This window comes from Amyelois transitella, chromosome 15 (genome assembly GCF_032362555.1).
Source record: "Amyelois transitella isolate CPQ chromosome 15, ilAmyTran1.1, whole genome shotgun sequence".
Taxonomy (NCBI): domain Eukaryota; kingdom Metazoa; phylum Arthropoda; class Insecta; order Lepidoptera; family Pyralidae; genus Amyelois; species Amyelois transitella.
The window spans coordinates 3,581,562-3,592,571 of record NC_083518.1 but is presented as its reverse complement, the minus strand read 5'-3'; the positions used below and the strand labels follow the sequence as shown (position 1 = coordinate 3,592,571).

Here is an 11,010-nt window from a genome sequence, read left to right as displayed (position 1 = left end):
CTACTTGTGTGTTATTTCATTTTACATTCTACCCGTATACTAAGTTTCAACAAAATCCGTCCAATAGATTTAGCGCTAAAGAGTTATAAACAAACATAGACACACATAGGCACAAACAAACTTTCGCATTAGTAGGACTAGGATAGGTTATCCTCCATGAAAGCAAGATACATATTTAGTTTAATGTCACCAAACTATGTCAACTAGATACCACAACGCCGCTATAGATCGAGGCCGGTATTGTTTCCGATATGAAATATAATATCGAATGGCGGATTATGAAGTGGCAGAACAATACCGTTGCGAAACAGCTTTGACGTGTTAACAAAGCCGTTACTTACCAGAAAATCTATAATCAATGGCATGCATTGTCATACTCGTATTGAAAAAAAAATTAAGTAGGTAGGTACTTAGATGGTTTGTAAACACCCAACGAAATTTTCAGAATGATTTAGTTAGTTATAGTTTTGACAGTATAAAATATATGTTGGCAAATAGTTATTTTATTTTTATACATATTTAACTTTTCTTATAAAATGGCATCATATCAAGGCGATAGTAATAGGCAAAGGTGATTAACTAAATACAGTGCAAACCACTGAATAGATAAGCTAAAATTAGGTATTTGGTAGATATACCTACCCAAAAAGTGGCGAGCGTCTTTTCTGGTCGCCAAGGTATTCTTAGATGTAATCCTCATGTGTGAGCGATAAAATGCTTAGTGCAAAGGATAATAATAAAATCTGGAGTATTCAACTGTTACGAAAATGTATTTATTGCAATAACCTTATATAAATAACAACTCGATTCTGCACAGACGCAAAACGAGCAATTGCTGTATTTTACATAAATAGATAGGATTCTATGTTAACATTACAAATGTTAAGTAATTATATTTTAAGGCAATTTCATATCACAATACTTGGTTTGACAGAAAATTTGTATACAATAGAGAGAAATATTTAAATGTACTCATATAGGAATAATATTTCAGTTCTCTAATAAGGCCACAGTTACAATAAATTTAGTAAATTTTACCACCTGGCACGTTAAATAGAAACAAAACTTAAACACGTACGTAAAAAAATATTGCAACAATTAACGCTATCAATCTCAATAATTATTATTTGATCTATTAACTATGTATATTAAATTAAATTGACTAATTTATTATGATGCTAAATTTTAGACGCAATTTATTAAGGCCGCTTGTACAATTGTGAAAGCGCTGTGCTAGTGTAATTTAAATCCAAAAATCCAGATTTACCCGAAAAAGCAGAGCTATGGACTCGGTCCACGTATGCCGCGACCCTTAAACGACCTTTTCAATTCATTAGAGTCCATATAGTTGCCGTGTTAATAATATACACTACTAGTACACAATTTACAAAAATCAAGTTACATTCCCATTTTAAAATAAAATTCGTATCATATATTCCCGCGATTCATTAATTAATTAAAAATAAATAAGGAATTAAGTACAATTTCATATTAAAACGCTCAAAGGCCTGCTTTGAGTACAAACGCCAGTTCCGACGCATGGCCTCAGTTTCCTAATTACCTACGCAAGTAATTACACGTGCTAACTCATCATAATATTATATTATTTTATGTTAATATTACTCCAATTTATTTTTGGAAACAATGAATGAATCATAAGTTATTTAACCACGGTGCAATAAACAGGTTTGTAAACACATTTCTTTGCTTTTTCTTGTGATCTATGTAACCCCCTTTAGATTTCATAAATTAAGACAGATATTAAGAAGAAAACAATACCGATTTTTGCTTACTGACAACCCTCACTAATAAATTAGGGTAGGCAGAAAGTGTATTGTTACCGATAGATACGATCGCAACCCACGGCGCGCTGGTATTCTTTCACTATCAATTGTTTGGGGGTTTTAATTGAATGCTACCATTTTTCTCACAGTAGGTACGTATCGAGAAACACAGAGAGCAAATAATATGCCAACGTGTTACATACGCCAGCCGCGGCGCCGCACAACCGCGGTGCGGGAAAGCGGTCCCACAATAGTCTACCAGTTTTTCAGCAGCGGAGATATACTGAACAATAGGAAGAAACTATACTACTCACACTCGGGAGACGAGTTCGCATCATGTATTGACTGCGCTTTCCAACGCGCGCATGCGCAAGATAATTGCTGCTACGGATAACCATCATTTGCATTGTTAACAATCTGGAGAAAATTAATTGGTGCACTGTCGATCAGGCGGCGAAAGAAAATTGATTGGCAAAATTGAGGCACTCGCGGAATTTCAGCATTTGCACAAACTGCTTACCTATTACGATTTTGTACTCATGTATGCAGCGTGTAATATGACCTTAGCGCCCCGTATGCACTGCGCGATACGTTCGTTATAGCTAGGACACACGTATCAGGTTTCAATGTAACATTACCGAATGTACTGACACTTAATTCGGCCTTGTATCAATTTCACTCTGTGGTCGATAGATTTTACATTTGCTCATAGTCAATCAATCACATATAAGCGTAACACGCCTATGTTACACACTTAATCCACGAGCCTTCTAGTTGTTATCATATCACATTAAGCTGCCCCAGCTTCCTGTTTTTGTTGTATAATGGATTCCCACTGCGCAATTAACCTCGTCGAACTTGGAGCAAGGAATTCTTGGCCAGGCTCGAGATCGCAAAGTTGTGCCAACGATTTTGCTGGCTTCAGGCTACCTAGAGAGTCTTGTCCAGAACTGTTTCTTGGCGAGGGTGAACGTAATTCCTCATTCAGAGCTTCGTATAGTTCACCTATTGACTTAGTTGCCTTTAGCTTGCCAGGCAATGGAATGTCTTCTTCGTCTGATTCCGATGTTGTTTCAGAGTCGCTGAACTCGAGGTCGAAAGGTTTTTGTTTCTTCCTCATACGTTTGAGTTCGTGTTCTCGATCTTTCATTTCCCTCAGTTCTTTCTGAATCTTTTCCTCGACCGGCACGAAACCTTTTCTTACAGGTTTTCCCTCGGGTGTACGAGTAATAGCGGCTGGAGGCATTTGGACTGGACTTGTGATGACCGGAGATATAGGTATACTAAGAGGAGGTGTTAGGACAGCTGTCGGGGAAGATGCTACTGGAGAAGTGACTGGAATTTTTCCTTTGTTTGCTATGAACCTTTGCATGATACCTTTCGTCCCTGTTTGGGGAGTAAACCGGCGTGTGTAACCATTTGTATTCAAAAGTGTAGGGACGGGAGGCGGAGATGGCGCAATCGGCCCAAGTAGATGTGACGTGGATACTGCTCTGTTGAGAGCTTTTTGGGGTTTGATATCATCATCTCCGTTGACATGGCCATTCTGATGGTTAACATTGATAGTAGATTCTGACAAAAGTCTGTTTATCCTGAAGTGTCCCTCTTTGAATTCCCGTTCTCTTTCTGTAACCTCAATGATTTCCCTCTGGATCCTGGAGAGGGGATCTTCCTTCAATAATGACTGTAAAAGAAAAGAAAAATTCCATTAACTTCATTTTGTGACACAGGAGTTGGATTATGGCCATGACGAAAAAGAGTAATTTATCAATCAATAGGTAGTTTCGATACCAAGTTTTATAAAACAAACTTTAATTAGATACATTAACACATAGATACAGTACAATTTTCTGCGCCACTGAACCATAAAGACCACTGAATTATAAATTATTAAGAATTTTAGACGAAATCTTTTTTTTCAGATTTTGTTCTCCTATATTTTAAGTGAGTAGGTACCTAATAGTTAAAAACAAAATATCCACAATCATGATAATTTCCAAGTATTCATACAAATATTACTTTTCTTCTTATAACATATTGTACTGCCTTAATCTGCCTGGTGGTACGCAGGATGAGGCCCAAGTTGGTGAGCAAGAGAAAAATAAATTTATGCCTACAAAATTAACATACAAACTTACACAACGTTTGCCCCTAAAAAACAAAACATTCCTTCGATTGCAATGGTAAACTATTTCCCTGCTCAACGTAGTAATATAGCCGTTAGTGAGTACTATTTCTAATTTAGCATGCATTGCACGTGCAAAATCTTATCAAAATCAAATGCTATGAAGTCGTCCAACCGAACAACACGAGTTATTTCCTTTAAACGTTCATTACTAAATGGTAATTAAGAGTACGCTTGCCGGCTTCGCTCGTGTCAAGCCAAACCTTTTGTAAAGATCCCTTTCCGTCAACATTCTGGGATATCCTGCTCTTAGTCCACCTTTTGACCGAAAGGAACCCACATTTCAGATCTCTAGACCCATCGGTTTTGTCTGTGCGTTGGTGTCAGTCAATCGGTCAGCATCTTCCTGCCGCTGAAGAACGTCCCGTTCTGTTTCTTGGAGGAGACGCTAGCCTCAAGGGGGTTAAGTGCTTAGGCAGTTTGTAGCTTTTTGACAAATAGGTACTAATGTATTAAATATACCTAACTTTATTTTTATTCTAATGTAAAATGATGATAGAATGTGCATGCGAAGGCCTTTTAAATAATAAAATATTGAGTTTCATTTTGCAGTCGTTTGGGTATTTGTAATGTGTCATTTGCAATTGGTTTCGTGTAGCAAAACATTTAAAAAGATGGTAATATCGTAACTAGTTTTTTTTAATATGATCTAAGTACTATAGATACTAAGTACCTACACTTTGAAAATGAAAGCGTAACTATTAGCAGTGACACATTAAAATTATCCACTAATATTAATGCATTTAGAAGTAATAATGTCTGTTGTTTGATAATAATCATACATTATAGAAAAGATTCCGACTGGCGGTTGTCTTTTTATGAAATCTCATTCATATAATCACGACTGACTACATATACATTAGTATATTAAGTGTCATGTCTTGGAAAATGATTGCGTTTTCATGAAAGAGGTCACGCCGGGTGTGTCGCATCGCAGAAATTGCACACGTTGACCTACGCACGACATATACGGACATAGTGTGTGACGCAATATTACTTATGCGAACTAAGTAGGTAAATTATGGTAAATTCGAAAGTAAGTTTATCTGTTTGTTTGTTTTCCCTTCAACCGTTATCTACTGAACCAATCTTCTTGAATTTTGCGTATATTAAATTAGAGTCTAGAGAAGGACATAGGGATTTTTTTATCCCGGTAAAATCTTTAGTTCCTGTGGAATTGCGTTGCGAATGAATTGCGAAAAACCTGTTTTCTTTTGTACCTAGGTGGCTCTAAGCTGCGGGTAAAATCTAGTACAACATTATAGCAAAGAATAACATCGTAATAAATTTATTAATATAAGGGAAAACACAGACTGATTGACCGACATATAAGACACAGCGCAAACCGCTTTGGTTAACAGATATAAAATGTAATTAAGGAGCCCCTATAAGAGAGGACACCCCAACCCGCGGGCGTTCTCTAGAAAAGCGCCGGATTTATTTTCAATAATATCTACCCACGTAATAACGAAACCTACTAGGTAGTACAAATTTATTTAGTTTCTTATGGACAAGGCAAGAATTTTTTATTTTACCCACTTTTACTTATTTAAAAAGGAACGTTTTATTAAGTACCATAAAAATGTGGATTTTAACTCAAAGGCGATGTAAAAAATTAAAAAAATTAACAGAGTTTATGGGATACGTAACAGGGTACCTATGCGATTGTGATTATTAGGTACCTACCAATATTTTGTTATTTTGCCGTTATCGTTAAATTATAAGCCGATTCCAGTACTTATTCATATCGATAGATAACAAGCCAGCCTTTTGTTACAAGAACATTCGATAGCAATAAATAAAATATAACAATATCAGAGATAAGTGCGTTATCAGATGTGTAACTGTTCATTGTTTAATCTGGAATGGTTTTGGCGATGTGGCCATTTGCCGGCGCCGGGCCAGAGCTTTCTACCGGGCTTACATCGACATACATTCCCAAACTTGCACACCATCAATTTCTCGCGAAAGTATGTACAAAAGCGCTAATTGATCCAGAGGAGCCTACAAGAGCGAGTGACCGTTCTCGCCTCGAACGGCGCACCGTTGACCTGCATCCCATGCCGTCGACCTGCGAACCTAGCGATCACAATCGCTAAACTAGGCGCAAGAGCGGCCGATCTAAACTGGATCACGCTCGCATTCCGAAAAAGACAATGACCAAACAGTACTCACTTCTCCCATTGCGGAATTCCGGCAATCCGATATCCGAAAAATGTAAAGTTAAGCACACATGTAACTTCACGGTTTGAACATCACGGCACCGACACCTGCCACGGTTGCGGAACGATTGTAGCGATCGAGAGGACGTGCGCTACGGAGGGCCGACGCGGGCTAACGTCCTCTGTGCGCCGCGCGTATCACTCACCTCACTCGCCTAATTGGCGCGAGAGTGAGAGGGCCTGATAAAGAGCCGCCTATAGAAAAGAGAAAGGGGCATAACACCTCAAAACACCTGGTGTTGTTTTACCGACCGCATACTGTTTTGCCGTCTAAAAGTGCGCCTGTTTGAAACTTTGCTACGCGACAGGCCGGTGGCGGATTTCCGCGCTATTGGGTTTCGTGGGGTCGTATGTCCACAGGAAGAGGGCGCAGGATTCAGGATATCTACTTAATGGAGCCATGTTGTACCCTAATAAGATAATCGAGACACAATGAAATGCCGGGCTGTCACAGGGTTAAATCAGTAAAAAATAAATGTGCCAAGTAGGGCGACAACACTATTTACTGCATTTTGTTTTTACAGACTTGATACCAATTGAATTGAAAAGATAGGAAACCATTTGAATCATAAAATGTATTTTGGGTAAGCTCCATTCAAAAATAATTTTGAATATTAATAAATAGTACTTAGTTGTAAAAATTTTGCTACTTTCATGACCCATGAATATATTTACCCAAAAATAAAATATACTTACAATAAATGATTACATTGATACAGTATATATAACTGTGGATCATATTAATTTCAAATGTAAATATGCTTTTAACAATTAAAAAATTGACTTTTTGTAATGAATTAAATCATGATGAAAAAAAGAGATATTTGAAGTATATGCTTTATTATGAAATATTGACTAGCTTATTCCATAAATAAAAATACGAGGTAATGTTAATATATGAGTAGTTCATACAAACTAATTATTTTACTTTAAAACCAAGTACAATTTTTAGTAAACAGTTTTATTTAATGGTTCTTTCAATTGGAGATCCATGTGGCTGACTCTTAAATGACGAGAAAGGTCACAAGTGCGGAAGAATCCTCGAGAACAGTGATGACAAATGTAAGGGGTGTTGTTCGTGTGTTGTTTAAGGAGATGGAACTCGAGCATCATAGCTGTGGGGAATGTTCTCGTGCAATCTCCTATGGAACACTTAAACTTTTCAGCGTTCTCATGTTTAAAGGCAGTGTGCTGTTTTAGACTACGCTCTGTAGCATATTGTTGGTTACACAGCTTGCATGCGAAAGGCTTCTCTCCAGTATGCTTTCTCATATGCTCCTCTACATCAGGAAAGGTTTTCAAGCAAACACTACATATGCCTGACTTTTCAGAGTGTAACCTGCGGATGTGAGTCTGCAAATTCCCTTTCATATTGAAAGCAGCCCCGCAGAAACTGCAAATATTCTGTTTCTGATTTTTATGCAAATTCAAATGGGTATTCAATGCACTTCTGGTCTTCATAGACTTGTTGCACAAGTGACATGAGTATTTCTTTTCATCACTATGCACAATCAAATGCTTTTTAACAAAATATTTGTCAGCAAACTTTTTATTACAAATCGCACAAGAATATGGCTTCTCTCCAGTGTGACTACGCCTGTGACGTATTAGACAAGCAATCTGTCTAAACCTACGAGGGCAATAAGAACAAACATAAGGTTTCTCATTAGTATGTGTTCTCATATGTATTATTATATCATTTTTCCTATAAAAGCTACTGCCACACATTTCACATGTGAATTTTTTCTCTCTATTGAATGAGTGTCGGGATTCTATGTGACTTTTCAAGCCTCCTTTATTCCTAAACTGGGCTTTACAAATGTTACATTGGAATGGTTTCTCTCCAGTATGTGTGCGCATGTGAATATCAAGTGCAGACTGGCAAGCAGTCACCAGCCCACACACTTCACAACTCCTTGGTCCTCTATTGGACCGTCTCTGTTTTTTTCTTTCATTGGCTAAATTATTATTTTTTTTATGATCAGATTCTTGTTTCTTATAAGATTCTAATATGTCTGTAAATTGTTCAAGGTCCCTTTGTACACTGTTTCTTATATTATCTGGTTCAGATTCAATCTCAAACCTTTTATTCACTTTTGATTTCTCTGTTTTACTCCTCAAAAGTTGGGTTTCTGAATAATCTTGTTTAATAGTGTCTAATAGTTGATCACTATCATAATCAATAAAATCAAGTTCATTTTTAATGTCTTCTCCATTGATATCTTCTAGTTCGATCTTAGCGTCGACATCGGAGAAGTTATCTGTGGCCACGCAACGGAGCGCCTTATCAGATGTTTCGCATTTTAGGACGAACTCGTACGCCACACTAAGCTCCATGGCACAGCCTTCGCACATCGAATGTGGTAAACCATCGCCTTCCACTACACTTACGTTCACGCAACGCATAATCTTGGCACAATTTTGAATGTTACCCTGGTTTCCAAATAGAGATACGGTACCAGTTTTACACAAACATACTCGGCACAAATTTGGATCCATTGTGATGTGACAACAATCATGTAGATGTATAGTGAATTGAATATATGCATTATATGATACGAAGAACCACTAAAATGATATTTCAATCATAATTATAGAAATAAATGATTTAATCGATACAATTTTGGAAATATCATTTTGTTTTGCGAAGATTAAATTTGTTTTGTACAGCATAAACTTTTTTAATATTTTGCTTGACGTTGACATCCTGGCAATGACAGTGACAGCCCATACTCAGGTACGATTCGTCAGTGTTAGTCCCGGTCCCGGCCGAAATCTGTGACGTAAGAAATGTATGCAAATGCAACAAGTGTGTCAATCATAAAAAAGAAATGTGTCATTATTTCTAAATTTCGTTACGGGAAAATAAGTCAAGTCAATGATATTAGGATATCTGGAAATAGGGATGGCAATTATTTCCGAAAAGATAGATTTTTAAATTAATTTGATTCGTAGCTGCTGTATCGATTCACAATTAAATCCATAATTAAGTTTTTTTTAAAAGTTTGCATGTATAATGTAAATATATATCCATTTTTATGAAAAACAAGATAGGTAGATATCATAATAACTGATTTCTTACCAATAAAATATTTTTTTTGTCTAGGGAATTCCATAATAACAATAATTTTTTTACCATGTCAACGTCAGATCAGGTATGAAAGAAAAGAATTTTATTTCCAAAATGTATAAAAGAATATAAAGAATAGAAGTTAAATGTTCCAATGCTTCATATCTAAACTTAAAAAATCTAAGATTTTCAAGGGTAAAACATTGATTCCCTGGATTGATTCTATACTGCACATCGATTCAAAATATCGATATTTTGGGCTTGATAATCCGCCATCCCTAAAGTTCTTGTATCTCTATTTAGTTTGTGATCCTTGCGGCCAGGTGAAACTATTTTTTTATCTGTGAGGTAAAATTTAATGTTTTGAAAAGAAATACACAATTAACATTTATCAGTACTTTCTTTTTATATTCCACAATAATTTTGATATTAAACTTTCCTTATCAGGGAACTTCCATAAACATTATGACTGACTTTGAGCAATCAGAACCAATCCGGCCCAGCGATTCCCAAAAAGTAAGCTATATCGAAATTATATCTACTAAATTGAATTCCTTAAGTTCAAATTTTTGATGTCCCACTATTTTTCAGGATGTGGACTTCACAGATGGGAAGGCGAAGCTTCGAAAGTGGCTCAATATGAACTTCAGGATTGAAATGACTGATGGTCGCGTGCTTATCGGAGTCTTCCTCTGCACAGATAGAGATGCTAATGTTATTTTGGGTAAAATTTACTCTGTTGATTACAGATTATTGACAGTAGGCACATATAGGTCTATTCATACATTATACATTCATGTACATCACCTCAATATCCCTGTTTACAGGCAACTGTTCTGAAAATACTAAAAGGTCATGTTCAGCTAACTATGGCTTAATGATGGAATTGAGATTCAAATTGTGACAGTTTTCTAGCCTACAAGAAGAATTTCAAGTTTATATGCCTATCCCTAAGTTGCGTTTAACAACATCTGTGAGAAAAAGATGCAGTGCTTCTATTCTAAAGTGGCTGAAACCACACAGATTGATAGATACTGTCAATGATATTATAAAATCTAATTTTTTCCTAAGAGGGTTACATAGAAACTACAACTTTTCTTTATGATATTCACTTTCATCATAAGATACAAAGGTGTTATTCTTTCTATGTGGCTCAATGTACTTACAGCATTGCTCTCAGGTTAAGCATTGGCAAACTATAGATAGTCTACCGTTGAATAGCAAGACAACATTGGTTTGTTTATTTGTCATGTTCATTTTATCAGAAATTATTTGTTATTACAGGGGCCTGTTCAGAGTATCTCAAAAACAGTGGAGGGGAGATGGAGGAACCCAGGGTACTAGGACTAGTGATGGTGCCTGGTCGTCACATTGTGTCCATTCAGATTGATGATACTACTCCACCGCCGAAATATTATTATGATGAATGAATGACTTGATACCACTGTGATATATAATTTAGTCATAAATATATACGTAATTGTTAAATGTAAAAAAAAATTACAAACATTTATTTGAATATTTTAGGAAACATGTGAAACTTATAAAAGTTAAACTATGTATGGTTATACTTTTAAAACAAACCTATAATGCTAAATAGGAATGTTACAAATATTTGTATTCGCATCAAGATTTGCAAATGCGAATCTGTGATGCATGATCAAAGTGAGCAGGATCTCCAGCATGGCACGTGCCGCATGCTACCAATAGATTAAATGTATAATTATTAATAAATTTGTGTTTACTTAT

The 11,010-nt window shown here is 36.2% G+C and overlaps 3 protein-coding genes across 4 annotated transcripts; 1 reads left to right on the top strand and 2 right to left on the bottom strand.

The window, feature by feature from the left end:
• Positions 1-751: 751 nt before the first annotated feature.
• On the bottom strand, positions 752-6,327 carry LOC106135730 (uncharacterized). Its single transcript, XM_013336099.2, has 2 exons — positions 6,145-6,327; positions 752-3,468 (listed from the first exon to the last, which is right to left on the bottom strand). Exons 1-2 carry the CDS (start codon positions 6,151-6,153, stop codon positions 2,575-2,577), a joined length of 903 nt encoding a protein of 300 aa, XP_013191553.1. The 5' UTR covers positions 6,154-6,327; the 3' UTR covers positions 752-2,574.
• Positions 6,328-7,022: 695 nt separating this feature from the next.
• Positions 7,023-8,905, bottom strand: LOC106135729 (gastrula zinc finger protein XlCGF57.1-like). Its single transcript, XM_013336097.2, has one exon. It carries the CDS (start codon positions 8,688-8,690, stop codon positions 7,140-7,142), a length of 1,551 nt encoding a protein of 516 aa, XP_013191551.1. The 5' UTR covers positions 8,691-8,905; the 3' UTR covers positions 7,023-7,139.
• Positions 8,906-9,392: 487 nt separating this feature from the next.
• Positions 9,393-11,009, top strand: LOC106135727 (N-alpha-acetyltransferase 38-B, NatC auxiliary subunit). 2 transcript variants are annotated; one of them, XM_060948268.1, is made up of 4 exons: positions 9,393-9,584; positions 9,709-9,777; positions 9,853-9,985; positions 10,546-11,009. In XM_060948268.1, the coding sequence occupies exons 1-4, from the start codon at positions 9,408-9,410 to the stop codon at positions 10,689-10,691; spliced, it is 525 nt and encodes a 174-aa protein (XP_060804251.1). In that variant the 5' UTR covers positions 9,393-9,407; the 3' UTR covers positions 10,692-11,009. The 2 variants fall into 2 exon arrangements, with proteins under 2 accessions (XP_060804251.1, XP_013191549.1); XM_013336095.2 differs by having other exon boundaries at positions 9,481-9,609.
• The last annotated feature ends 1 nt before the right edge of the window (position 11,010 follows it).

Bases quoted from the DNA above. Each gene is read 5' to 3' on its own strand.
- LOC106135729 (XM_013336097.2), bottom strand. From the start codon at position 8,690: ATGGATCCAAATTTGTGCCGAGTATGTTTGTGTAAAACTGGTACCGTA.
- LOC106135727 (XM_060948268.1), top strand. From the start codon at position 9,408: ATGTTCCAATGCTTCATATCTAAACTTAAAAAATCTAAGATTTTCAAG. The intron at 9,585-9,708 runs GTGAAACTATTT...TTTCCTTATCAG, and splicing joins TTTGTGATCCTTGCGGCCAG to GGAACTTCCATAAACATTAT. The intron at 9,986-10,545 runs GTAAAATTTACT...TTGTTATTACAG, and splicing joins AGATGCTAATGTTATTTTGG to GGGCCTGTTCAGAGTATCTC.